This window comes from Bos indicus x Bos taurus, chromosome 16 (genome assembly GCF_003369695.1).
Source record: "Bos indicus x Bos taurus breed Angus x Brahman F1 hybrid chromosome 16, Bos_hybrid_MaternalHap_v2.0, whole genome shotgun sequence".
Taxonomy (NCBI): domain Eukaryota; kingdom Metazoa; phylum Chordata; class Mammalia; order Artiodactyla; family Bovidae; genus Bos; species Bos indicus x Bos taurus.
The window spans coordinates 45088943-45115753 of NC_040091.1; the positions used below are offsets into that span (position 1 = coordinate 45088943).

Consider the following 26811-nt stretch of genomic DNA (forward strand, 5'->3'; position numbering starts at 1 on the left):
GGGTTCTCACATGCCCTCTGAAACCATCTTCCCAACCTGGGCTCTTTGTCCCAAATGGTCTTTTCAAATAGTAATTGAAGCGCCCCAGTGCATGGGTGGTCGGGAAGGAGGGGCTGGGGAGAATGTCATTCTCTAGGAAAATCCTTCCCACCCTTGGAAGCATTCACTCACTGGACTGGGCCTTGCTGGCCAGAGGGGCTCAGTCCGGGATACTGACCGGGGCCCTCCCCTCTCCCGCTAAACTTTCCATGACTGCCCAGCAAGCCCCTCTGGGACTGAAAGCCAGAGGTTGATGGTATGTGTGTGTGGCTGGGGAGGTGGGGGGGTGGGGGGGTGGGAGGTGGGGGTTGACTGGGAAGGAGGTGGAAAGCAATGAACTCTCCCTGGACTAGCTCTTAGGCCCCAGGACCAAAGAGGGTTCTAGACTTCACTCCAGAGGCAGAAAGGTTTTTGGGGCCACCACTGCCTGTTTAGCTAGCCTGAGCCTGTCCTTGGCTCTTTGTACGGTGAGATCCTTCTAAGACCTTAGCAAGGATGGAGCCTTAGCTCTCAGTTGAGTGGCAAAAAAGAAAGAGCCTCGGGCTCTGAGCATTTTGAGCAAGCTGCACTCAGGGCTCTACCCCCAGGCCTCCACTCCTGTGTAATTTTCATTCCATCTGATAAGGGTGACTCTGCTTTTGATGAAAGGGTGGATTCTTCCCTGATCTTGTTCCAGCCTCACTAAGATTCCTAAATGCATGAAGAGTTCTCGGAGAAGCAGCATGACCCTCTAATGGAAATAGCTAATTAAGGCAGCTAGGGAGTGAAGAACTACATTTCAAAGAGCAAATACCATTATCAGAAGCACAGACATTCAGGATGGGGGTGCAGGACACTGCGTTCTTGGAGGAGGCAGAGGTGAAAGCTAGAGGTTTAGCTTGAGCGGTCCTACTGACTCAAGGCTGACTCCCTGGAAAAGCCTCTGTTGGCCCAGTGCCTTGGGGACCTGGCTCCTGCCTCTGATGCCTGAGATCCTGAGGCCTGGAAGGCACCTGGGGCGGGTGGATGTGGACGGTGGCCCAACCCCACGCACTCCTGACTGTGCTGCTCACAGCACCTTCCAAAAGGAGGTGTTTATCTGGAGACTGTTCTCTCCTGCCCAAAGGAGGCTGCCCTGCCAACCTCGCCAGTCCCACCAGCCCCACCAGCTTCATCAACCCCACCAGCCCCACCAGCCCCACCAGCTCCACCAGCCTCACCAGCCTAGCCAGGCAAGATGAAGGAGAGTTACCGTGGGTGCTGTGGCCTGGCTCGTGGCTGACCCCTCTCCCCTCCTGGACGTCACACCCACTGCCTGGGAGCTCCCCTCGCCCGCATGCCCGCTGGCGGCCTGGCTCACCCAGGCTGCCGGTACAGAGGCAGTTGTGAGTCCGTGGTGGCGGCTTGGTCTGGTGGCTGTCGAGGATCTGCTGCACAAGCTGCTCCACCGAGAAGCCCGAGCTGCTGTTCCCGTTGCTGCACGTCCACTTGATGCCGTGGACTGTGGGGAGAGAGGCGGGCGAGGGGTGGTGAGGTCAGAGGCCACCTGTGCCTGGGGGAGGTCCTGGGAGGGATGGGGCCTGAGCCCTCCCGGAGCGTGGCCCCCTTTCTGCTGGCAGGCTGACTCCAAGCATCACAAAGCAATGCCCGTAGGAGGGGAGAAGGGAGGAAAGAGGGGGAAACCAGGCTGCCCCATCACAGCCCCTCCCTTGGGGAGCTCCGTACCCTCTACCCCCACCCCCCACCCCTTCTCCCATCCTTGCTTCCTGTGGTGCCGTGCTGGGAGGGATCGCCCAGAGAGTCGCTTTGGTTTTGCAAAGCTCAAGTGGATCTGGTGGTTCTTCAAAGGGTCGTGGAGTGGAGGCACAGAGAGCGAGGGTGGGGAAGGAGAGGTCCGGGAGGCCTAGGGACCTCCCCAGAGTGCAGGCTGTGGAGACGTGGAGAGATGGTGGCTGGGGAGTCCGGCTCCCAGCAGGATGCATGGCCAACCCTGGCAGAAGGGGCACTCCAGCTTCCTGCTCTCACCAGACTTCTCAGCCTCAAGGGTCTGCAGATTGAGCTGGGCGAGAAGGGGGTGGACTGAAGGGCCCACATGGCCTGGACAGCGGGTGCCCACTGATGATGACTGGCCACTTGGATGACCGCCCTGCAGTTTCAGCTCGCCCCTCCTCTACCCTGGACCGCTGCCATCCCTGGTGTTGGAGTGGGGGCCCGGGATGGCTGAGGGTGGGCTCCCCACCTGTCTGGCAGGACGGGGCTGGAGGTCTAAAATAAACGACCTGCCTGGCTGAGTGTGTGGACTGACTGAGCTTCACGCCCACTTGCCCTGCTGTCCTTTCTCAGCTGAAGCAGACCCGGCCGAAAGGCGGCTGAGCCAGGGTTGGCATGTTGGGCACATGGCACAGCCCAGCTCTCTCTGGTGGGTCCAGGGGGCATGGGCCCAGAGGCAGTGAATTCACAGCCTCAGGGTTCGGGCTGGTACTGGGGGTTGCAGGAGGGACCCAGGTCCCTCTGAGGGGGGGATGCTGGGAGCTTATAGTCTGGGAGGAAGCACAGGGAATCAGGGCATAGGGTCAGAGTAGGGAGAGATCAGGGGCTTTGCCAGGAAAGAACAGTTTCCTTTCTTCATTGGTTAAGCTGGTCTCACATGAACTCCAGGCAAAGAACTGTCACAACTTGCAAAGCCTTCCTTTGCTTTGTGAGGGGCATAAGGAAACACGTAGGGAAAATCTACACAGCAGGTAACTTCCCTGGTGACACAGATAGTCAAAAATCTGCCTGCAATACGGAAGACCTGGGTTTGATCCCTGGGTCAGGAAGATCCCCTGGAGTAGAAAATGGCAACTCACTCCAGTATGCTTTCCTGGAGAATTTCCTGGACAGAGGAGCCTGGTGGGCTACAGTCCATGGGGTCACAAAGAGTCGGACACAACTGACCGACTAACACAGAGCAGGTGAGAGCTGGATTGGATTCAGACCTGGATTGGAGCCCAGGCTTTGGTCTTTACTTGCAGTGTGAATTTGGGCAAGTCACTAAACTTCTCTGAGCCTCAGTTTCCTCATCTGCAACAAGAGTAGCCACCTCACAGGGTGGCCTGGGGGAAACCCCGATCTCCTGCTTGGCAGTCTGTGTGGTCCCCACCAAGAGTAGCTGTTGTCATCACCGTTAACGGTAATGCCATGGTGGCAACACACACACGGGATGCTGGCCCTGCCCTGCGGGTCGGCTGATGCTAGGCGAACAGGCCGGGACATCCACAGGCGGCTCAGCCTTGGAACGGGCAGGGAGAACTCCATGGTGCTGCCCATCTCACGTCTCTGCTGCTCGTCAGCACCTTCCTATAGAACTTCAGTGGTTTTTCAAAGAAATCCCGCGTGAGTGTTGTGATCTGCTGGGACTCCCTCAGGAGCACTGCTTTGCTTCTGTGTGCACTGTCCCAGGTGTTTGTCCAGCATCCTTGACCTCCACTCCATTCTGATGAGCCTCTGGCTCCTCTGCTTCCTGAACCTTCGACAGCACTAGGGCCAGGCCCTGTGCCAGGCGGGTCCTGAATTGTGACGGGTCATCAAGACAGGGTACTGGCTGAGTGGCTTCTGCTCCAAGCTAGCTCAGCTGCCTGGATTTGAAGCTGTGGGTGCCTGTTCAGAATCTTTGTGATGGCGATGTTCAGGGGTCAGGGATTTACAGCCCACCTTTCCGCAGGTGGACGGCGTCTCTCCTTGGGATCCCCTGGGAAATTCTCCAGCAGCCCCAGGAGGTTTGAGCTCCTGCTGACTCAGGGCCTCCTGCCTGGAAGCTGGAAGGCACAGCCCAGGCCAGGGGTTTGCAAACCCCGTCATAGTCTTGGAGTGATTTTCTCAAATAACCTCTGCCTAGAAATCCACTATGGAAAACGGATCACAGTGGGAGGGGCCTGGCTCAGGTAGGAATTGGGGTCAGGGCCTGACATCCATTCCCAGGATCTCCCTTGGCTCAGGACCTTTTCCAGAATCCTCAATTTATAGATGAGAAAACAGAAGCTGGGGGGCAGGGTGGGGCCCAGAGGGCAGGACTCAGGACCCCTTTCCTTGAACCGCAGTACACACAGATGGCCTTCCAGCTGTCCATTCCCTGCCCCAGTGTGGGGGTTCCAGAGGGGGTGCCCAGGCTTGTTTCTAAAGCCCTGCATGAGTTCCTCCCTTGCAGTCAGGATGACAGTCACAGAGCTCTGTCCTGGGCCCAGAGCCTGCAGGTTCTGCAAGCCTGGGACCAGAAACATTTCCAGAGCTCCTTGCAGTGTGTTTCCTTGTGGGAGGGCTTGGAGCAGGTGCTCATTGCAAAGCCAGACCAGGTGTTCTCAGGGAAAACTTTCCATGAGTCTGAACTCGAATCTCTGGGGAGATGAGCTGGGCTCAGGCAACCCCCCCCCCCACCCCCGCCCCAGGCATCTGGCCACTTGGCAACTCCCTACCCAAAGCTCTGAGGTCCTGGGGTTGAGCGGCTTCGCTAATCCCCAGATGGGCAGTCACCTTTGCTGGAATGTTCTGGCATTTCTGACCAGGACCCCTGTGCTGACAACTGCCACTGAGACCAGTCTCCTCTGGCCCTCATGAGGGTGCGGCTCCCGAGTTCTCTCTGCCTCTTGCTTGTCTCCTTATGTTGTAAAGGTTATAAAATGAAAACCCAGTGAAGGGTGACAGATTGCAAGCAGAGAATTTCTGGATGCTAAATGCAAATTGCCTACTGTCTTAGCGCATCCAATATGCAAATTGTCTCCCTCCCACTCCGGTGGGGGCGGGGAGAAAACCCCCCCTCCTTGGAGGTGGTGAGCTGTTAGTACTGAATATCAAATACTATCAAGACGGCTTTTAACATGTCACGCTCCGCTTCCTGACACGTAATGAATCAGCGGGAAAGGAGATTTCTATGGGGAAAAGAGCTCTGCGGAAGGAAGGTTACTACACGTGCGCTGGCCCCTCCCCCTCCACCGCCCCTCCCCCTTCATAAAAGCAGCAGAAGGGAAACTGCATTGAAAGTACAGTTGATGAAAGGTAAGGTCATGACCTGGGGTGGGGGCTCACAGAAAGAGAAGAGGGAATTCCCCCTCCCCTCCAAGTCACCTCCTGGTGGCTCTGGGCCACCTCGTGCCCTCTGCTCTCCTGAGGGCTCAGGGCTCCTGATTCCCAGACCACAGTTGGCAGCCCTGCCTGGGGTGGAGGAGGAGGCTGAGTGTTTCCTGCCGAATTCCAGGCAGAGGGGGGCCTCTATAGCCACCCATACACGAGGAGGCCTGGGCTATGCTCCCTGGCTGCTTAGGTGATGTGCCCAGGAAGGCTAGGGCAGGGAGGTACTAGGGATGGGGAAGATAGGTGTGGGTGATTCCTCACAGGCCTGCACAGGACAGAAAGTGGCCAAAGGGCCACACTGGCCAGCAGAAAGGGGTGCGGCAGGGCACTCCTGCAGCGCCGCCACAGTCTTGCTGCTGCCCAGGGAACCCCACACTGGCTCTGCCGGGCGGCCTACAGCAGGCCCGGTGGGAGGACTGGTCTGTGAGCCGACAGCGCTGACCCGGCCTATCCACAAGGCTCACCCTAACGACCTCCTGCAGCCAGGCAGCCGCGGGAACACTAATCTGAATCATCAAAATGAAATCAATGACAACAGCATGGCACCACGCTTGGGGGGTATCTTCAGATGAGCAATTCACCCAAGAGGTGGCCAACCACCAGGAAGAGTGTAATTGAGATCTGGAGGCGGGGCTGGGGAAGATGCACGGGTGAGGCACCCCCTGCCCCTGCCAGGGGCTGGCTGTTAGACAAGGGTTATGTCTGCTCCTTCCCAATTTTGGGGAGTGGTGGTGGAGAGCTTTGGCCAGGCAGGCTTAACTTGACCCCACACTGAGCCGCCCTGTCACCCACTGTGGACAGAAATGTGTATCCCCAAATTCTTAATTTTGAAACCCTGACCTCCAATTTGAGTATATTTGGAGACAGGGCCTTTCAGGAGTTAATTAAGGTAAATGAGGTCCCAAGGGTAGATCCTAGTCCAATAGGACTGGTGTCCTTATAAGAAGAGGAAGAGACATTGGGAGTGAGCACACAGAAGTCATGTGAGGACACAGCGAGAAGGCGGCCTTCTGTCAGCCAAGGGGAGGGGTCTCACTGGAGACCAGCCCTGCCCACACCTTGACCTTGGACTTGTAGCCTCCAGAATATGAGAAATAGATTCCTATGGCTCAAGCCGCCCAGGCTGTGGTGCTCTGTTATGGCAGCCCCAGATGACCAATTAATACATTAATAGTTTCCATCAGGGCTTGGGCTTCCCAGGTGGCCTGGTGGTAGAGAATCCACCTGCCAATACAGAAGCTGCAGGAGATGCAGCTTTCATCCCCTGGGTTGGGAAGATCCCCTGAAGGAGGAAATGGCAACCCACTCCAGTATTCTTGCCTGGGAAATCCCATGGACAGAGGAGCCCGGAAGGCTACAGTCCATGGGGTGGCAAAGAGTTGGACACGACTGAGCGACTGTGCATGCCCGTATGCCATCAGGGCTCAGGCCTCCCCATCCCCAGGCTTCCTGGCTAGGGTTCTATTAGCCAGGAGAGACCCACCCTGCCCTTTCTGCTGCACACATAGGGTGTGTACATTCGAGGGGCCCTGAGATCTTTCTGGAATGCCTCCTTTTTAAATTGAGCAGGACTCTGGGGCTCCTGGGTTCCCCTCTGTTCCCTGCTCCTTGTTTGTAGGGAGCAGACTCCAGTCTCCACGACCTTCCCTGAGTCCCAAAGGGCAGGTTCAAACAGTTGCTAATCAAGGGAGGAACAGCCAAGGAATCACCTGAGTCCAGAGGGGAGAAATCAGAAAAGCTCATCAAGAAGATCACCCGAGAGCAGACTGGAGGGCCTGCACAGACCCTGCACACAGCCTGTTCTTGTCAGCAGCCCCACCCTTGAATCAATGCTATAAGACTCCTCACCAGATCCTCCTGGGTGAGGACACACAGCTTTGCAGGGCAGGAGCCCGTTGTGTCCCCCTTTTGCCTGGCGAAGCAAAAAAGCTATTCTTCTCTACTTTACACAAAACTCTGTCTCTGAGATTGGATTTGGCACCGGCGCCCAGAGGCTGAGCTTTTGACCTCACTTTTGCTGCTGCCTTTTTCTTTTCTCACTTTCTAAAAATTTACTGATTTTTAATTGGAGGATAGATGGTTAGATAGCCTCACCGACTAAATGGATATGAATTTGAGCAAACTCTGGGAGATAGTGAAGGACAGGGAAGCCTGCTGTGCTGCAGTCCATGGGGTCGCAAAGGGTCGGACAAGACTTAGTGACTGAACAACAACAAAACTGCTTTACGATACTGTGGTAGTTTCTGCCATACATCACCATGAATCCATCCCTCTAGGTTGTCGCAGAGCACTGGGCTTGAGCTCCCTGAGTCATATAGGAAATTCCCACCAGCTATCTATTTTACACATGGTAGTGTATGTTTCAGTGCTACCCTCTCAATTCTTCCCACCCTCTTCTTCTCCCCCTGTGTCCACAAGTCTGTTCTGTGTCTCCTCTGCTCCCCTGCAAACAGGCTCATTAGTACCATCTTTCTAGATTCCATACATATGCATTAATATACAATATTTATTTTCTCTTTCTGACCTACTTCACTCTGTATAATAGGCTCTAGGTTCATCCGCCTCACTGGAACTGACTCCAATGCATTCCTTTTTATGACTAATATTCTACTGTATATATGTACCACAGCTTCTTTATCCATTCATCTGTCCATGAACATCTAAATCTTACCCTTCCATCTAGCACATGCCAGCTCAAGTGTCACCTCGCCCTGGAGGCCCTCCTGGTTACTCCAGCTCTGGTCCCCACTAAAGCCAGAGTCTGAATCATGGGGACAGGATGTTGTTCAAGGGCCCTGTTCTATTCTCCATGCTTTGAATGATTCTTGGCACATAGAAGATGCTCAGTGAACATCAGTTCAGTTCAGTCACTCAGTCCTGTCCGACTCTTTGTGACCCCATGAACTGCAGCACGCCAGGTTTCCCTGTCCATCATCAGCTCCTGGAGCCTGCTCAAACTCATGTCCATTGAGTTGGTGATGCCATTTAACCATCTCATCCTCTGTTGTTCCCTTCTCCTTCTGCCTTCAATCTTTCCAGCATCAGGGTTTTTTCCAATGAGTCAGTTCTTTGAATCAGGTGGCCAAAGTATTGGAGTTTCAGCTTCAGCATCAGTCCTTCCAATGAATATTCAGGACTGATTTCCTTTAGGATTGACTAGTTTGATCTCCTTTGAAGAAGGCAATGGCACCCCACTCCAGTACTCTTGCCTGGAAAATCCCATGGATGGAGGAGCCTGGAAGGCTGCAGTCCATGGGGTCGCTGAGGGTCGAACATGACTGAGCGACTTCACTTTCACTTTTCACTTTCATGCATTGGAGAAGGAAATGGCAACCCTCTCCAGTGTTCTTGCCTGGAGAATCCCAGGGATGGGGAAGCCTGGTGGGCTGCCGTCTATGGGGTCACACAGAGTCCGACATGACTGAAGTGACTTAGCAATAGCAATAGTTTGATCTCCTTACTGTCCAAGGGACTCTCAAGAGTCTTCTCCAACACCACAGTTCAAAAGCATCAATTCTTCAGTGCTCAGCTTTCTTTATAGTCCAACTCTCACATCCATACGTGACTACTGGAAAAAACCATAGCTTTGACTAGATGGACCTTCGTCAGCAAAGTAAAACCTCTGCTTTTTAATATGCTGTCTAGGTTTGTCATAACTTTTCTTCCAAGGAGCAAGTGTCTTTAAATTTCATGGCTGCAGTCACCATTGCAGTGATTTTGGAGCCCCCCCAAAATAAAAAAACAGTGAACATGGGTGGAGTGAATGAATGAATGTGTAGTTTCTCGGTTCCTCACACCCTCTCCAGCATTGCTCTCTTTTTGTTTTATCTGTTCATTAATTCTCCCAATGAACTGGAAGCATAGCTCACATCTCAATAATAACAACAACAAAAAAATGTTTACTGAACTTACACTACATGCCAAGTAATTTGTTAGGTTCTTTCTGTGTTAATTCCATTATAAAAAGAAATAAATCACAATAATACCTACCCTGGATTGAGTATCTACTGTGGACAGGGCATTGGGCAGTTGTTCTCAAAGTGTGGTCCGAGCCATGGTATAATCACTTGGATGTCAGAAGACACATCCCCTCGCTAGCCCAGTGATGAATCAGAGATTCTGAGGTGGGGCTCAGATCTGTGTTCTATCATCTAGGGAAACTAATGCTGGGAATTTGAGGCTCATTGGTCTAGAGATTACATCTCTCATCTCTCAATGACCTTTGAGGCAGCATTATTGTCCCATGTTATTAATGTGAGAATCAAGACTCAAGAAAGTTATGTCACTTGCCCAAGGTCACACAGCCCATAAGTGGGGGTGGGGAGGGGTTGTAGTGGTCCGCTGGGCCATCTGCCTCCCATGGGTCTTCCCAGCCTGCATCCCTCCCAGACCAAGGAATGGCTTGGACGGTTCAATATGGGTGGAGAAGGGAGGGTAACGCCTATCAGAAGGTCAGGGGTTCCTTCCACTGGCTTCACGTCTTAGAGAGATGGGTTCGGATTTCCTGGGGGCTGGTGAGTGTGCAGGAAACTCAGACCGGCCCTGGGGCTGGGCCAGGGGCTGCCCCTCACTGCCCTGCTGTCTCCTGCCCTCTCTGACTCTGGAGGGGCCTGGTTTTCTCAGAAGGGCCAGGTGGGCTGGGGGTGGGGAGGGGACAGAAGTTCTAAAGCCTCTGGCTCTCCCTTCAAGATCATTCTCGCCTGGGACAGGGCCAGCTGGGCAGCAGGGTGGGAATGTGCAGCCCAGAGCTGACCGTGCCACCCAGACCAGGACAGAGGAAGCCTGCCTTGGGCTCCCAGGGGCGGGGCAGGAAGTGGGAGGCAGGGCCTGCTGTGCACCTGCTCTTGGAAGAGACGGGGGGAGTCTGTGCAAGGAGAACATCTCAGCACCAAGACCGAGACTGCTGGGGCTCCTGGAGTCGTGCCTGGCCTTGTTCATTGCAGCCCACTGGGATGTTGCTGCTCAGTCGCTAAGTCATGTCTGACTCTTTGTGACCCCATGGACAGAAGCACGCCAGACTTCCCTATCCTTCACCATCTCCCAGAGCTTGCTCAAACTCATGTCCATTGAGTCAGTGATGCAGTCTGACCATCTCATCCTCTGTCATCTCCTTCTCATCCTGCCCTCATTCTTTCCCAGCATCAGGGTCTTTTCCAGTGAGTCAGCTCTTTGCATCAGGTGGCCAAAGTATGGGAGCTTCAGCTTCAGTATCAGTCCTTCCAATGAATATTCAGGGCTGATTTCCTGTAGGATTAACTGGTTTGATCTCCTTGCTGTCCAAGGGACTCTCAAGAATCTTCTCCAGCACCACAGTTCGAATGCATCAGTTCTTCGGCGCTCAGTCTTCTTTATGGTCCAGCTCTCACATCTGTACAGGTCTACTTGGAAAAAACCATAGCTTTGACTATACTGATCTTTGTTGATGAGTTTCGGGGAAATTTCTATGAAAGACAGGGAGCCTGAAGAAAGACTCTTTCCGGAAAATGTGGGATTTATGGGGGCAGCGTTTGTCTCTTTGCTTGGATTTCTAGTCACTGGGGGTGGGGTGGAGTGGAGAAGGCATCCATGGAGTCACAGAAGGGGGTGGCAGGTAGGGGGTAGGGTCCAGGGGTAGCCGTCTTGATTGTCTGCAGAAGTCTCAAACATTTCTTCTCACTGTGGGGACCCTGGGCAGTGGTGGAAATTTCCTGAAGGGCCAGGAAAAAACTTGTGAGTTCAGTGCCCAGCCAGCTGTACAAAAAAGAAGGGCTGGGATTCAGGAACGTCCAGAACCTGTGGGATGCAGGTTGGCACGACCACGGTGGCTGGGGGGTCGTGGGCCCCAGTGGCTGCAGCTCTTTTCCTCACAGGCGTGTGATCTTGGGCAGATCTTTGATTCCTCTTGGCCTCAGTTTCCTTGTCTGTAAAATTGGTGCCTCTCATGGGTTCACCTGATGACACGTTTCTGTTCCCCACTGGACTTGAAGTCAAAAGCGGGCCCCCACACCCTGGGGTTCTGATTGGGTGGCATCCACAGGAGGTCTGAGCAGGACAGGGTTGATGGCCCTGAGTGAGGTGACCATTTCTGCTCTGAAATGTCATGCCTGGAACACTTTGGAAAAGAATTAGAGAAGTACTCTGGAAGTCCCCTCACCCCACAGTGGCACTGGGACCTGGGGAGAGCAACTGCCTGCCCTCCTTTGTGGGGCAGTAACTTCTGGAAGGATAGCTGGAGCTTGGGTCACCAAGGCAACAGCAAAGATGGCACCTGCTGGGATGGATATTTGGCCTTCTTTACATAGGAGGAGATTGCTTGGTGCTATGGTGAGCAGGTGACAAGTGGCATGTTGGTGACAAAGAAAATCCTCCCACCTCTTGATAGAGGCTTATGGAGGGGACCTTTCTCCTGGCTGCCATCAACCTGGGCTCGTTCAGTTCCTGCCCAGGGACTCAACTCTCCATAAAGACCCCCAGAGGCGACCGTTTAACTGCTGTCCCGAAAGGTCACCTTGGAGACCAAAACGGGCACTGTGATAATTTGTCTGGACAATGGTGTCCCCTGGAGGCTCCCAGGCAACCCAGAAATGTGGTCATCCCACAGAAGAACCACGTGACAGAGGCGGGCGGGAGAGGGACCCTCACGTTCCTCTCGGGGCCTGAATGAGCCCGTTTAGATGTCTCCCAGTTGTTGACACTAGAAGGCTGTCTCTATGGCAACAAGGTCAATGGGAAATGGCAGCCGCGTTGGTTTAATTTTCACTGTATTCTTGTTGACAGGAATAAAGGCCCAGCTTCTGATTTCTTGGTTCAACTGGATAAAATTTTCATTAGCTTTAACTTCTCATATCCAGACACCCACATACGATTCAACTTGCCCATCTCACCCTCAGCTCTCATTCTCCTATGGGTCCTGAGGACAACATTTTCAGAAATCTCATCTTGAGAGGTATGGAGGCTGAGCAGGGCAGGGACTGGATGGCATATGTGTGTGGGACACGTGGGCTGTGCCCCAAGTGAGCTTGTAATTCCTGGTTCTGAGGACGTGGGGCACAAGATCCACCCTCCAACCTTTTACCATCTTCTACCAGGAGGCATCAGCTGTATTCCGACAGTGAACAAGTCCAGGGAAAGGCAGAGGGTCTGGGGACTTCTTCCAGGTGGGAGGGACCTCGGGTGGGAGGGTAGGGAGCTGGTTTGGGTTGCTCAGGCATCACAGCAGGAGATTCAGGCCACGGGGGAATAGAGCTTCCTCTACATCCTCACTTGACCTCACAGGCAATCTCCTAGGGGCTCTGCGGCATTAAAAAGTGGCCTTGGCTGAGTGTTTCTGTGCTGGTCCCGCTAGCTGGGCCAAGGATATGCATCGTGGAGCCATTCAAGGCTTGGAGAATGTCCTGACTTGCTGAGTGGCATTGTTGCCGAGGCGGGGAATTCTTCGTGCTATAGTGAGAGCGTGAAGCCCTTGAGGTTCTCTGATTGTCTAGTGATGTTGAGTGGAAGCCCTATTTGGCAAGGGGAGAGGAAGCTTGAGATTTTCTCCTTCACCTGGGAACCACGTGAGCTCTGAATCTTCTCTTTTGGGCTCAACTGCACCGTCTTCTCACAGGCTCTGCCCAGGGGCAGAGGTGGTGGGAGGAACCGGCTGTCCACCAGCCCCTCCAGGCCACTAGCAGTGGGGGCAGGGACCAGGTGGCGTTCTGCATGGTTTCCATCTTTCTTTTGGGAGACCCTGGTCTCAGACACCTCCTCCGTATGCTCAGACATGGTGCCTGCAGGTAGGCAGGTGCCCTAGAAAGGGGGTAGCTGCCCCTGGCTCCTAACGATGTGGGCCAGAACCTTCTATCTTCAAAGAGAAGCTGAAAATCTGGGGACTAAAAGGCTGGCAACAAATTCCAAGTTGAAAAAAATCACCCCCCCAGCTAGAGCAGGGCTGTGTCAGCCCTAGGAGGCAGTCAGGCACTCCCCAACACCACCACAGAGAGGTCCCCATCAAAGCCTACGGAATCAGTGGGTGGCAGAGTTGGAATGGGGGAATTCTGTAAAAGCAGGGGGTGCATGGCGCCCAAGTGGCCTTGAAAGGCAAGTAGCCAGGGAGAGACAGGAAATCAAAAGAACCATTTCTCTTAGCGCTCCAGTCTGGGGGCCAAATCAGCTAAATAAAATTTAGCCTGAGGGAGAAAGGCATATTTGCAAAACCACCTGGATCCTCCCAGCAGAGCAGAAAAAGAAAGTCAGCCCGTTTTTAAATCAGCCTATCCTACTAAGTGAAGTAAGCCAGACAGAGAAAGACAAATATCATATGGCACAGCTTATCTGTGCAGTCTTAAAAAGAAAAGATACAAATGAACTTATTTACAAAACAGAGATTCACAGACACAGAAAACAAACTTATGGTTACCAGTTGTTCTTTAGTTGCTAAGTCCTATCTGACTCTTTTGCAACACCATGGACTGTAGCCCACCAGGCTACTCTGTCCATGGAATTTCCCCTGGCAAGAATACCACAGGTTGCCATTTCCTTCTCCAGGGGATCTTCCCCACCCAGGGATCAAACTTGTGTCTCCTGCCTTGGCAGGTGGATTCTTTACCATTGAGCCACCTGAGAAGCCAATGGTTACCAAAGGGAGGGATAAATTAGGAGTTTGGGGATTAACATATACATACTGCTATGTATAATAGCACAATTTACTCAGTATTTTGTAATAATCTGTAATGCAAAAGAATGTGAGACACACACACACACACACACACTTATGTAACTATATCTATTGTTGTTGTTCAGTCACTTAGCTGTGTCTTAGTCTTTGTGACCCCACAGACAGCAGCACACCAGGCTCCTCTGTCCTTCACTGTCTCCTGGAGTTTGCTCAGATTCACGTCCACTGAGTTGGTGATGATATCTATATATTTATTTGCGTGTGTGTGTTTAGTTTCTCAGTCATGTCCAACTCTTGATGACCCCATGGACTGTAGCCCACCAGGCTCATCTGTCCATGGGATTCTCCATGCAAGAATACTGGAGTAGGTAGCCATTCCTTTCTCCAGGGGATCTTCCTGACCCAGGGGTCAAACCCTGGTCTCCTGCATCACAGGCAGATTCTTTTACTGTCTGAGCGACCAGAGAAGCCCCTATATCCAAAGCCACCAGGGAAGATATCAATGTTGCTGCTGCTTAGTCGCTTCAGTCATGTCCGACTCTGTGTGACCCTATGGACTGTAGCTTGCCAGGCTCCTCTGTCCATGGGATTCTCTAGGTAGGAGTACTAGAGTGGGTTGCCATGTCTTCCTTCAGGGGATCTTCCCGACCCAGGGATCAAACCCAGATCTCCTGCATTGCAGACAGATTCTTTACTGCTGAGCCACCACGGGAGCTGAAAGCTGAAAGCTGAAATATAGATATATTATATATAGATCTGTTATATCTATATATCTCCATCTGATTCACTGTGCTCCAATACTTTGACCACCTGATGCAAAGAACTGACTCATTGGGAAAGACCCTGATGCTTGGAAAGATTGAAGGTGGGAGAAGGGATGACAGATATTGAGACGGTTAGATAGCATCACTGACTCCATAGACATGAGTTTGAGTAAGCTCTGGTGATGGACAGGGAAGCCTAGTGTGCTGCAGTCCATGGGGTTGCAAAGAGTCGGACACGACTGAGCAACTGAACTGAAATGAACTGAAGTCACTGTGCTATACACCTAAAACTAACACATCACTTATAAATCAAATTATACTTCAATCAAAAAAAAAAAAATCAGCCTTGTCTCTCTCCTGTCTCTGCACTGCCTGCTCTCCCTCATGCAGGGCTGGGAGGTGCCAGAAGGCATTCCAGTGGAGAAGAGTGAACGTAAGGAGACCCACCCTGCCAGCTCTTCATCTCAGCAGCTCCTAACCACAGGGACAGGCAAGGCTGGGCAGGGAAATCCTCCCCTGGTCCTCCTGCACTGAACCACTCCCCCTGTGAACCACCGAACCGCTCCCCCAGTGACTCCAAATCCAGCTGACACAGGCAGGGAAGGGGGACCTCTGGGTCTTGCGGGCTCTGTGCACTGATGAATGCCCCTGCACTTAAGACAGAGCCTAGGTCCTGGGCCCCGGGCCCCCCAAGGGGACACTGATGTGCTCCTCTTTACAGTGTCCCAGGGCTTCTCATCAATAGGGACTAAGGGGACAAAGTAGGTGATTAAATAGTTAACCCTACTAGGGGGTTATAAGAAGAGAAAAAATATGAGAGACCCCTGTAAGCTAATGATCACTCAAGAAAGCAGGTTTGCTTACCCACAAGACCAAGCAGGGTTGCTTAGCAATAAAATTCATGCAGCAGAAGGAGGAAACATCCCGCCCCCCCACCAAACAATAAAATAATGGTGGCCTGAGACCCACATCCTGCTCAGTAAGCTCAGTAAGTTAATGACCCCTAGGACATGTTCTCTGCCCACATAAAAAACAATAATTTGTGGAAAGATGACATTTCACAGTAAAGACCCTCATTGTACTGGGACCTGAAATATTTTTTCCATAGTGTCATGCTGTCTGGGCTTGATGGTGTGGGGACAAGAAAACTCTCCTGCTCAACCTGGAGGAGGAGCTTGATATGAACTCAAAAACGAGGAAGAAGGTGGTCTTTGTCTTCTCTCCCTCCCCACTTTTCTTTTGATTATGAAACTGCAGACCAGTAAGTTTTTAGGGTAGCTCCCTCTTGCCTGCCTGCTTGTAAGCCTCATAAGCATTCTATTCTAATAAGTCACTTCTTATCTATCACTTTGCCTCTCACTGAATTCTTTCTGTGCTGAGACATAAAGGACTGGAGCTCTTTGGAGCCCCCTGAAACACCATCTAACAGTTTCAGAATAACTTCAAGTCAATAAGTGTTTGGCAAGACCCCATTATGTTCTTGGTCCTAACATCTAATTTTCAACCCAAGGAAACTCCTTATGTAGATACCATGTCTTAACCTAGAGTCTGGAAAGGCGTCACCGGGTCCTGAAATAGCCAGAAATGATACACCATGTTGTTTGTGCAAGTTTGAGAGCAGCATTCCCTCAAGCCTCCCTTCCTCCTGAATCTGAGAAACAGCTGATGCTCAAGGAGGCCTGTGGCCCCACCAAGGGGCCGACCCTGATCTCCATGGCAGGGCTCCTTGGCTGGCCTTTTGCCAGAAACTGGGTTAGAAGTTCTCCTTGCAAGAAGCAGGAGAATCTTGCTTGTTAGAAAATAAATGTTCCTAGGGCCCAATCCTGACCTGTGGAATCAGAATGTGTTGAGGGCAGGGGTGGGAGTGGGGTACAGGAGTCTGCCTACCAGCAACCTGCTCCAGAGGTTCTGATGGGGACCGCTGCTCCTGGCACTGAGACAATGTCTGTGTCCAAGTTCTATGGGCCACAGATGACTGGCAGGAATGGGGTGGTGGGGTTGGGGGTTGAGAAGGAGGGAAGTATAGCTTCCCTGAGCCTCATTGTTCCAGCCCCACCCGTACCCACAGAGCAGGTCCCCGACACCAGGTCCACAGGCACGGATGCATCGTGGCCCCTGCCTGCCCGAGGCTGGGGAGCAGGGCTCCTCCAGACAGCTTGCATCTGAGCTGCTCCGCTGATGCAGGCCACCAGGTGGCGCTAGTCGACCAAGAACCGGTTTGCCGGTGGGGGCCCAGAAAGGAAAGCCTTTGTTGATTTTACTTCCTGATGTTCTATAATCACCAGGATTACAATCTAAGCAAAAAAGCAAAACAAATAAACACCGCCCCTCTTACTGGGGCTTTGGTCTTTGTCTGGAAAATGATGAGAAAACAACAGACGTCTTGACTATACAACCCGAGGGTTGTTACAGCAGTGAGGTCTCCCCGGGGAGGGAGAGGAAAGGGTGGGGGCTCTGAAGACCCAGGAAGCTCACTGTTGGTTTAACCTGCAGGGCAAGGAGCTCCTGGAAGAGGCCCCTGAGAACCATCTTCTGTTCTTTTCAGTCTCTGCTGCAGCAGCCACATCTCAGCACGAGGGCGGGGGGGGGGGGTGGGGGTGGGGGTGGGGGGGGGGGTGGGTCCTGTCTCCAGTCGCCTACCTTTGCTGGGTCCTCGTGGCCTGCTGTCCTACCCTCACCACTGCACAGAGGCCAGGAATGCATGCGAGGGGCTGAGACCCTGGCTCCTGGAGACCCCAACAGGCTGAAGGTGCCCAGGGACTAAAGGTGATGGGGGTAACTGAGGATTGATTGTGGACAGCTAGGAGGGCTTATTTGATCCCCACACTCAAAATGGGCTCCACCCACTATCAACATGGTCTTCATCACCTCATCCTTGACATGGCCTCCACCCCCAATGCCAACATGGCCTCCACCTCTCTCTACACACAACATGGCCTCCACTCCTCTCCACACTCAACATGGGCTCCACCCTCTCCACACTCAACATGGCCTCCACCCTCACTACCAACATGGGCTCCACCCTCTCCACACTCAACATGGCCTCCACCCTCACTGCCAACATGGCCTCCACCCTCACTGCCAACATGGCCTCCACCCCTCTCCACACTCACCATGGCCTGCAATCCTACTGTCAACACAGACTTTATCACTTCATTCTTGACATAACTTTCTCCCTCACACTTAACATGACTTCCTCAACATGTTCTTCACTCCCTTATACTCCACGTGAATTCTGCCTCCTCCTCATTGAGCATGACCTTTAGTACCTCATACTCAACAGGCCTCTATCCCCATCCTTAACATGGCCTCCTGCCTCACGTGACCACTGACCATGTGACCACTGCTCACATGACCACTGCCACCTCAGACTCCATGTGCTTTCCATCACTTCATACGTAATGTGCCCTTAAAGCCTCAAGCGTGACGTCACCTCAGTATCACACCCGTGTGTGCGTCTGCCTGTTTCCTCCTTTGTGCCTCCCTGCCTCCTGCCCGTCCCATGTGTTCATCCAGGCTGGGTGACAGGAAGCCTCTTGACTGTCTCTGCCCAGGTTCTCTGAACGTCTGGGTACTTGAAGGCAGAACCATCGACTCTGCTCTCAGTCCGTCTGCTTCAGCCTCCTCAGCTGGTCCAACCTCTTGGATTTGCCTTCCTGAGGGCGGGGCCTGGGCATTCCCCCCAGGGCAGCTTTCCCAAGCACAGGGCTGGGCTCAGGGCAGAGGTTCTAGAAGCCTGTTCTGGGTGGGTGTTGGTGATGCAGGAGTCCCTGAGGGACCGTCAGTGGCCTTGCACAAGGCTTAGCAGGGGTTGAATGCTGAGCACTCACCCTTCTCCTGAGTCTTTAGGAAAAGGGACAGGGTTCCTGCTCTGGATGCAGCCCTGACACCTACATTCTTTGTGTCCACATTGAAGTTTGATGGCCATGGGGCTTCAGGGTAGAGGCCATGACCCCTCCTGCCCTGAGGAGGACAGCACTACTCAGAGCTGGGGTGGCCTGTGCAAGGCCCCTCGCTGCTGGGGGGAGCAGGGCAGGATCCACCCCCACCCCCAGGTCTGTCCTGCACATCCGCCCCCCTCACTCCCACTGCCACTTCACCCACTCTCAGGGGTGGGGTGGGACGGTCACGTGCTTGCTCTGGCCCAGATGGTGCCCGTGTCTCCACCTGAGGGCTGTGGTCTTGGTTTCCGGCCCCAGAGGCAAGGTGGTGGTGGTGGTGGTGATGGAAGGCTCGTGTGGCTGGAAGGACTAGAAAATCAAGCACTGCCCTGCTGCCTCCCGAGCGTGTCCCTGAGTGTGTGCTTGTGGGTGGTGAGGGCAGCCATGTGTGCATGTGTGCACTCGGGAGTGTGTGGACATTTGCATGGGTGCTCCTGTTTTGCCCACTCAGTGCTACTGAGACCTGGGAACCCCTGAGCAATAATAACAGAGGGGCTCCAGGAAGGCAGTGGGAGCAGAGCCAAGCCCAGAGGTGGCTGGTGGGGCTTCCAGATGGCCTCTGGGGCCAGGCAGGCCTCTGGGAAGGCCCCATGTTGCTGGGCAATGCAGGGCTCCCTGGCTGGCTAGAGTGCGCCAAGAGGAGCCCTGAGTGGGGACAGCTGGGGGAAGGGCTGAGAACACAGCTTAGAGCTCCTGCCTTTATCCCTCACTCTGGATGGAACAACCTTGCCACCTGCTAGCTGGGAAGCGGCTGGCATGCCTATCCCCTCCCAGGCTGCCAAGGAATGGGGCAGGGAAGAATGCCATGGCACTCAGAGGTGAGGGTCCACTCCAAGGGAACTGGCTCCATCTGGCTTCCTGAGGGTGGAGGGTCTGGGCCACTGTGGTTCTGGGCAGCCAAGGATCACTGAGCAGGTTTCTTGCCAGGCTGGCGGGACTGAGGTGCAGGGCTCATCTGGCCCGTCATTGCTCCCACTTAAGGTTGATCGAGAAGGAGCCGACCCCACCTGCCCAGCCCCGCTCACATTATGGCAGTGTGGGGGCCAAAGAGGGTGCTCTCTCATATCAGCTGCACTGTAACAGACCCTGGGGTTTGCAAGATGAGACCTGCTGACTTTTAGATCATGTTCACTTGAGTTCTAAAAACTCCAACCCTCAGACAGATGGAACCCAGGGTATCCATCCTCAGGCCTTGAGTTAAGCTGAGCCAAGCCTTTCTCAGCTGAGGCCTTACAAGAGGCACCCTGGCTGTACTGAAGGACTCAGTACAGAACTGAGAACTTATTTCCAGAGAAAGTTAGGATGTCAGTACTTAGAAAAGTCTTCACTTCCCAGATTCCCTTGCCAACGAGGGGGTGACTACCACTGAATTCTAGCCAATGACATATGAGTGGAAGCGTTGTATGCCACTTCTGGTTCCTGTCTTTAAAGTTAAGAAAGTTGCTCTCCTTCTTCTTTTCCCACTGGTTGGAATGCAGTTATGATGGCAGGAGCTGGAGCAGCTATCATGGAGCCACATAAAAGATGGCAGTACCCTAGGAATGGCAGAACAACCAGCTGGAAAGAGCCAGGATGGCTGATCCGATTCCTGTCCCTGTGAGGCTGCCCTATCAATCCTGAATTGCTCTGTGAAAAAGAAATAAGATTTAAGCCACTGTTCCTTTTATCTTTGTCACAGAAGCAGGACCCATATTCTAAATACTGCTGAAGGGATTGCAAAAGACAGAAGGCATCCTTGGAAACATGCTGGGAATTCCTATCAGTTATCTGAATATTTTTTTCCTCTCTCTCTCTCATTTTTTAAATCTGGAGGAGGCATCTTTCAGTTTGCAGACTGAAGGAAAGTCCCCATGCAACAAAAGGTCACCACTGCAAGAGTCAAGGTGGAGTTCTTGGAGTCAGTCTGGCAAGAAGCTGGGGTCTGTGAGATCCTCCCACCCACCTTCAACAGGTGAGGCAGAGGCTGAGGAGCAGTTTCACTTCACCCCTGATAAGCACAACATTTTGATTGAACCACTGACAGCTCTGCTGTAGGGCAGGGAAATTTGGAAACATCAGGAAATCAAACTGTGAAGTCTTTGAAGGAATGTGATTTATGTGAAAATGTGATGAAGCTAATGTGTTTGGCTCCGGCGTTGGGTGGCACGCCTGATTCTGGAACCAAATCTGATGCCTTCCTGGCTCGCAGCACACACCTCTGCTTTCCCCAAACACGGGGAGCTGGTGCCCTGTGTGTGTGTTCCAAGCCCGATCGGCATCTAAAGCTTTTATTGGAGCCATATTTCCTGGGCCGTGTTTCCAGGCTGTGCACGTGTAACCAGACCCACACACACACGCATGCACACACACACACACCGCCTGAGTGACTGCACCGTGCTGCTCCCGCCCCCGGACACCACAGAGCCAAGTGTGATTAGACTTATGAGGAGTTTGCTGTACTTTTCCATAATTCCCATGATGCACTGCAGGCTTTTGGAAAGGCGCTCACAGTTCCCTCCTGTTGGGCATCAGGGTTGGACCGAGGTCTGTTTCCAGTGCCTGGAGTTCATGGCTTAACCCCTTCCCCTGCTGTGGGGACATGCACTCCTATCGGGCTCCTGTGGGTGAGGGTGACTTTTCTGGGGAAGGGCCCCTTCTGAGAACGGGGGATGTGAGGAGGTAGAGACAATGAAGAGAGAAGGAAGCATCTCAAACAAGAGGATGGGGGAAGGAACTGGGGTGATGGAGTGACTTACAGGAAAGGGCCCCCTGTGTGTGTGTGTGAGATATGCTGGAAGGGCCCAGGCCGGAGCCTCTGACCATGGTGATCACCTTAAAAGGTGTCTCTTTCCTCAGGAACATCCCCTTGGCTAATCTCTGGCTAACTCGGTCTCTGGAACCTCCCAGGACATGGAATGAAATAGTGGTCTCAGTGCCTTGGACCTGGGTCTGCAGAAACCCAGGAGCCAAGCCCAGCCCCACGGAGCTGGCTGGGTGATGCTGGACTTGGTAGAGAGAACGCTGGACTCTTTCTCTCACTTTACAGAGAGGGAACTGGGGTGCAGTGAGGGTGGGTGATGGGCCTGAGGTCACACAGTGGAGCAGTCATGGAGCTAGACAGCGCACCCCACTCCTGAATGCCCAGCTCTCACTCAACCAGCCTGACTGGGTGGCGCCAGTGCCCAAGGCTAGCGGAGTCCTTGCTGCTGCCCAGCCAAGCCTCTGCCAAGAGGAAGTGTGGGCAGGCCTGGGGAGAAAACCCAAGGCCAAGGACAAGCCCTACACATTTAGACACCACTGAATGGAAGGGGTGGGTGGGCAGGGGTCAGAGCGGAACCCCTGGCACCATTACCTCACTCTCCACCCAGCCCGGCCTGGCCATGGAGGGTGCCACCGGGCAGCTCTGGTCCCAGGGCCTGGCCACTGGGGTCTTTGTCAGGTACTCAGGTCCCTGAGGGCAGTGGATCAAGCTGGGTCCAGCCACACTCATTCAGCACCCCACAGATATTTAGAGAGAGCCCTGCATGTGCCAGTATGGTGGGGGGGCCTGAGGAACAGCAGACAGGAAGTACCCATGGGAATGAGCTGGGACGTCTCCCAAGTTTCCAGGTCCTCTGCAGAGCTTTGCAGAGCTCGCGTGGCCCCTTCCAGTTAATTGTGGGAGGCTGGCTTCAGTCTGGTGTCTCCCTGAGAGGTGTCAGGAGGCCCGGGGTGCTGGGGCTGTGAGGTCCAGCCTGGGTGGTCTGGGATGGTCAATGGAAGAGGCACTGTTTGGGCTGAGGTGGAAGGATGAGGTGGGTGAGCAGGTAAGGGTGGAGGAGAGCCAGGCGGAGGGGGGTCGAGAGACTGCAGTTCCCATGGAGGGACCACCCGGCCGGCAGCCCGGGAAGGTGGGGGCAGCAGCGTGCCGAGAGTGGAGGAGCTTCGGGCACACCTCGGAGCTTGTGCTCCGTCCCGAGGGTGCCAGATGGCTTCAGCTCAGGATGGTTCCACTGGACATAACCCGAGCCTGGAAGACGCCAGGCCTCCTGGCTTTAGTTCCTGGTGGCAGCAGCAAGGGCAGGCTGGCCAGACCCTCACCTTGGGCACGTGGTCCAGGAGGAGAGCATGGGGGACCTTAGTCTTGGGGTCGAGCCCCTGAGGGGGCTGGCGCATTGGCCTACTGGTGTCTACTTCCCTACACAGAGGCTTCCCTGGTGGCTCAGATGGTAAAGAATCCAGCTGCAATGCAGAAGACCAGGGTTTGACCCCGGGGTTGGGAAGATCCCCTGGAGAAGGGATGGCAACCCACTGCAGTATTCTTGCCTGGAGAATTCCATAGACAGAGGAGCCTGGTGGGCTACAGTCCATGGAGTCACAAAGGGTTGGACATGACTGGGTGACTAACACTTTCACACTTTCACACTTTCCCTGCACAGATGCTGTCCTTCCTGACTCCATCCTCAACCTGTGGCTGGTGGGGGCAGGGGCCATCCTCATCTGAATACTGAGGGCCTCTTTGGATGAGCTGGTCACTGCAGGTGCCACCTGGCCATGGCTCAGACACTCAGTGACCCAATACTGTCTCCAGGAAAGGACATTTCACTGGCTCTCTCTACATGGTTCTTCCCTGCAGCTCCACTTCCAAGGGGGCACAGGTTCTTAGGGCCCTCTTGACTGGCTCAGTTAGGTCCCATATCATGACTGGTCTTTGCCCTGAGCCTTGAGAGATCAGTGTTCCAGAGCCCAGGGCCCCGTGCGCTGCACGGCTTTCCTTGGGTGTGTTCTCCCTGAGCCCCACCATGCAGGCAGCAGGAGAGGCCACCCAGAGCCCCGGTGGCTGCCCATGGAAATGAGACACCGGCCGCATCCGGCTATCTGGACACGCTTGGTGTTTTGCATTCAGTGATCTGCACCTGACAGATGCTCCCGAAAGCATCACTCCGCTGACAAAATGAAATCCAGCTCAGTTCCCACCGTCTGTGTGTCACTGCGTCTGGGAGCAGGGCAGGCCCCGTGCCCAGGAACAGATGGGCCGAAGCCAGAAGGCAGCCAGCCCGTCCTCAGCCCACGGGCCTCTCCCTCCCCAGACTGCCACCGTGATCCTGTCTGCGGCCTGCAAGACAGCAGTCGGGGCACTCCCAGCTCTGCTCCTCGCTATGGGTTTTGGGTTCCGGAACCCCCTTTCTCATCTGTAACGCAGGCTGACATCCTGGTTCTGGCTGTGGCTTAGGGAGTCCGCCCTCAGGGACTGTGGGCTGGGCAGGGTCCTTGTAAATGCTGAGTTCACCGTCATCCGAGCAGAATGGGGCTCCCACACCTGGGTCTCCACTCCACGGAGGACCTCTGGCCCCGTCTGGGTGATGCTGGCCGGGCCCCAGTGCACCCTGGCCGGCTGGCCACGCCTACTCACACATGGGCTTCAGCTGCCCAATGAGCTCCTCCTTTGTCCATTTCGCCCACTCCTTCTTGTCGGTGTTGATGGAGCAGAGGATGGGGCCACAGGGCTTGCCGCAGTCCTCGATGGCCGGCACGTTCAGGTAGTGCACCAGGACGATGTCGGGGTTCTGGGGGAGAGCACAGACACTGGGCAGCATAAGGGTGGCTGGGAGCCCGCCCAAAGTCACCCCGCCCACAGTCATCCCACAGGCCCGGACAGGCTGCGCATCCCCATGCCAGGCTTTCTCAACCTGGGCACTGCTCACCATTAAACTAGCTCATTCCCTGTTGTGGGGGCCACGCTGTGAAATGCAGGATGCTCACCAGTAGCGCCCCTGGCGATCACCTGCCAGAGGCTATCAAGCACTGCCTCCTTCCTCAAATCTCCAGATTTTGCCCATTGCCCCTTGGGGCACCTAAATTGCCCCGAGTTGAGACCCACTGATCCACATGTGAGCAGCTTCATGCATAAGTAAAGACCACACGTACATGCTCAGTGGCTCAGTTGTGTCTGACTCTTCAGGACCCCATGGACTGTAGCCCGCCAGGCTCCTCTGTCCATGGAATTTTTCAGGTAAGAATACTGGAGTGGGTTGCCATTTCCTCCTCCAGGGAATCTTCCCCAACCCAGGGATGGAATCCCCATGTCCTGCATTGAAAGGTGGATTTTTTTTTTACCATTGTGTCACCTGGGAAGATGTAATTAAGGACCACATATGAGGTAAACGTATCTCCAGCCCCACATCCAGGACCTGTGCCTACAGCTGCCCAGCAGCCCTGGCCCCTGTTCTGTGCTCTACATGCATTTCCCCTTTGCAACTCTCTGGACTCCCCCCGCATGGGCATCACCACCACCCTCCTCCTGCGGGAGAAATGGAGTTCCTGGAACTTAACATGCAAGGATCAATTTTTTTCGGCCATCCTGTGTGGCACATGGAACTTGCCCCACTAGGGATCGAATCTGTGCCCCCTGCAGTGGAAGCATGGCATCTTAACCACAGAAGTCCAAGGCACCCACTTCTAAGAGCTGGATACCCTTCTGCCCCTCAGCCTGTGGTCTCCCTGAGCAAGCATCACCCAGGAGACAGCTGTCACTCAGAGTCTTTGAAAACTCAAAAAAAAAAAAAAAAAAAGAGTCTTTGAAAACTCCTCCTCGGAAATCTCCGGATCTTTTAAGTGGAAAGAACTCTCTCTGTGAAGATGCTGAAGACACATTTTGTCCTCAAATGGTTTCATTGAGATGGGTCAGCCTCTTCCCATCAGATCCAACTCAAAGTGCCCTCCATTGCTCTGCCCATCACCAGCTCTGGTAGCCACTTGCCAAAGGGGCTTTTGTGGGGAAGCAGCTACATTGCAAAGACCACAGGCCCCTCTGTGACTTTCAATGACCGCCCCCCAAACCCCAGCCCCATTCCCAGAAAACCAAGCTGTTCATTGGGCCACGTTGGGCCTGATAATGCTGTTAAGAAAAAGCAGCCATGTCACTGAATAAACCAGAAAGGCCTTCTACCCCAATCAGAAAGTATTTCTTTGCTTTCCTTTCTTTTTGCGGCCATGCTGTGTGGCACGCAGGATCTTAGTTCCCCAACCGGTGATAGAACCTAAGTCCCCTGCAGTGGAAGTGCAGAGTCTACCACTGGACTATCAGGGAAGTCCCAGAAAGTATTTTTTGAAGCATAAAGAAACATATGATAATATATCAAGTACAGCAGGAAACTGTGGAAAAGCCACTTGGAAGACCCCATCCTCTGCTGGTTCCCAGATCCACCTCTTTGACTTTTCCCTTCTAATACCCAACAAGAGGAGTCCTGGGTGGGTGGGTATAAGGACCCCCATCATGGAGTAGCTTGAGTCTGCCATCACCTTTTTGGATCTGATCAGAGCAAGAGTAATATAGGACTTTGTGACTCAATCGATGCGTTAATAAATAAAGACTCAAGATGACACCACGACCAGTGCAGGAAGGTACACTGGCATCATTTTAAAAGACTTTCAATAAGGGTTGAAACGCAGAGTTTTTTTTCTGGCCAACGCTCAGTTAACCAGGAAATTAAATCAACATGAACAGGAGCTTCTCTTTAATGGCGGCATTTCTAGATTGCAGTAATCATGCTTCTTAATAATAATGATAATCCCTGACATCGGCACCGCACTTTCTTCTTCTCAAAGCACTTTCCATCCATTATCTCATTTGTTGGCTGTGCAAGCCAGGAAGGCAGGCTGGGCAGGGCAGTGCACCCCTGTCTACAGTGAGGACCCTGAAGCCCAGCGAAGCTGTGTGCCCAAAACTGTGTGCCTGGCAACGGACAGAAGACGGGGCTGGAAGTCAGGGTTCTGACTCTACTTTCAAGTCCTGCTGAGATCTGGTGGCCTCTCTTTGCCCAGTCTAACTGCTTTCCCGTTTCCTGTTTTACTTCATCCTTACAATATGCCCACGAGGCAGGTGGGCTGGCTAGATCTGCCATGCTCGTGGCCTGGATGGGGTAGTCCAGGAGATGAGGGGCCATACACCTGCATTCCAGCCCTGCATCCTTCCTACCAACCAGCACGCTGGCCTCCCCAGGCGGGGAGCTCCTGCCTGAGCCTGTGCCTGGCCAGACAGCAGCGCTAGCTGCTGAGCGAGACAGAGTAAAGATCAAAGGGACACAGGGACCCCAGGGCTTCCTCTGATCCCAGCCCCAGGAGCAGGAGCCCGGCCCTGCAGGGAGGAAGCCAGGATGCCAGATGTCTGAGAGATGAAAGGCCCACAACTTCCTGCCCCACTGCCCCACTGAGCACAGCCTGGGTGCTTGGAAAAGCTGTGGGAGGGCATGGTAGTGGGTGGGCGGGCAGGTGGGGACCTGGGGAGCAAAGGGCAGCCCTCACCTTGCATCAAAACTCCCAGAACTTGAGTTCCTGCCCTGTGGCACTTGTACTGTCCTAATTCAGGAAGCCCCATCCCTTCCTTCCA

The 26811-nt window shown here is 53.8% G+C and overlaps 1 protein-coding gene across 12 annotated transcripts in view; it reads right to left on the reverse strand.

The window, feature by feature from the left end:
* Nucleotides 1-26811, reverse strand: part of CAMTA1 (calmodulin binding transcription activator 1) — a 993257-nt gene that overhangs the window by 98977 nt on the left and 867469 nt on the right. For all 12 annotated transcript variants that reach the window (XM_027565019.1, XM_027565020.1, XM_027565011.1 and 9 more), the window contains 2 exons: nt 23836-23989; nt 1379-1519 (listed from right to left, as the gene is read on the reverse strand). In XM_027565019.1, the coding sequence (XP_027420820.1) occupies nt 1379-1519; nt 23836-23989 (295 nt within the window). The remainder of the gene's footprint in view (nt 1-1378; nt 1520-23835; nt 23990-26811) is intronic.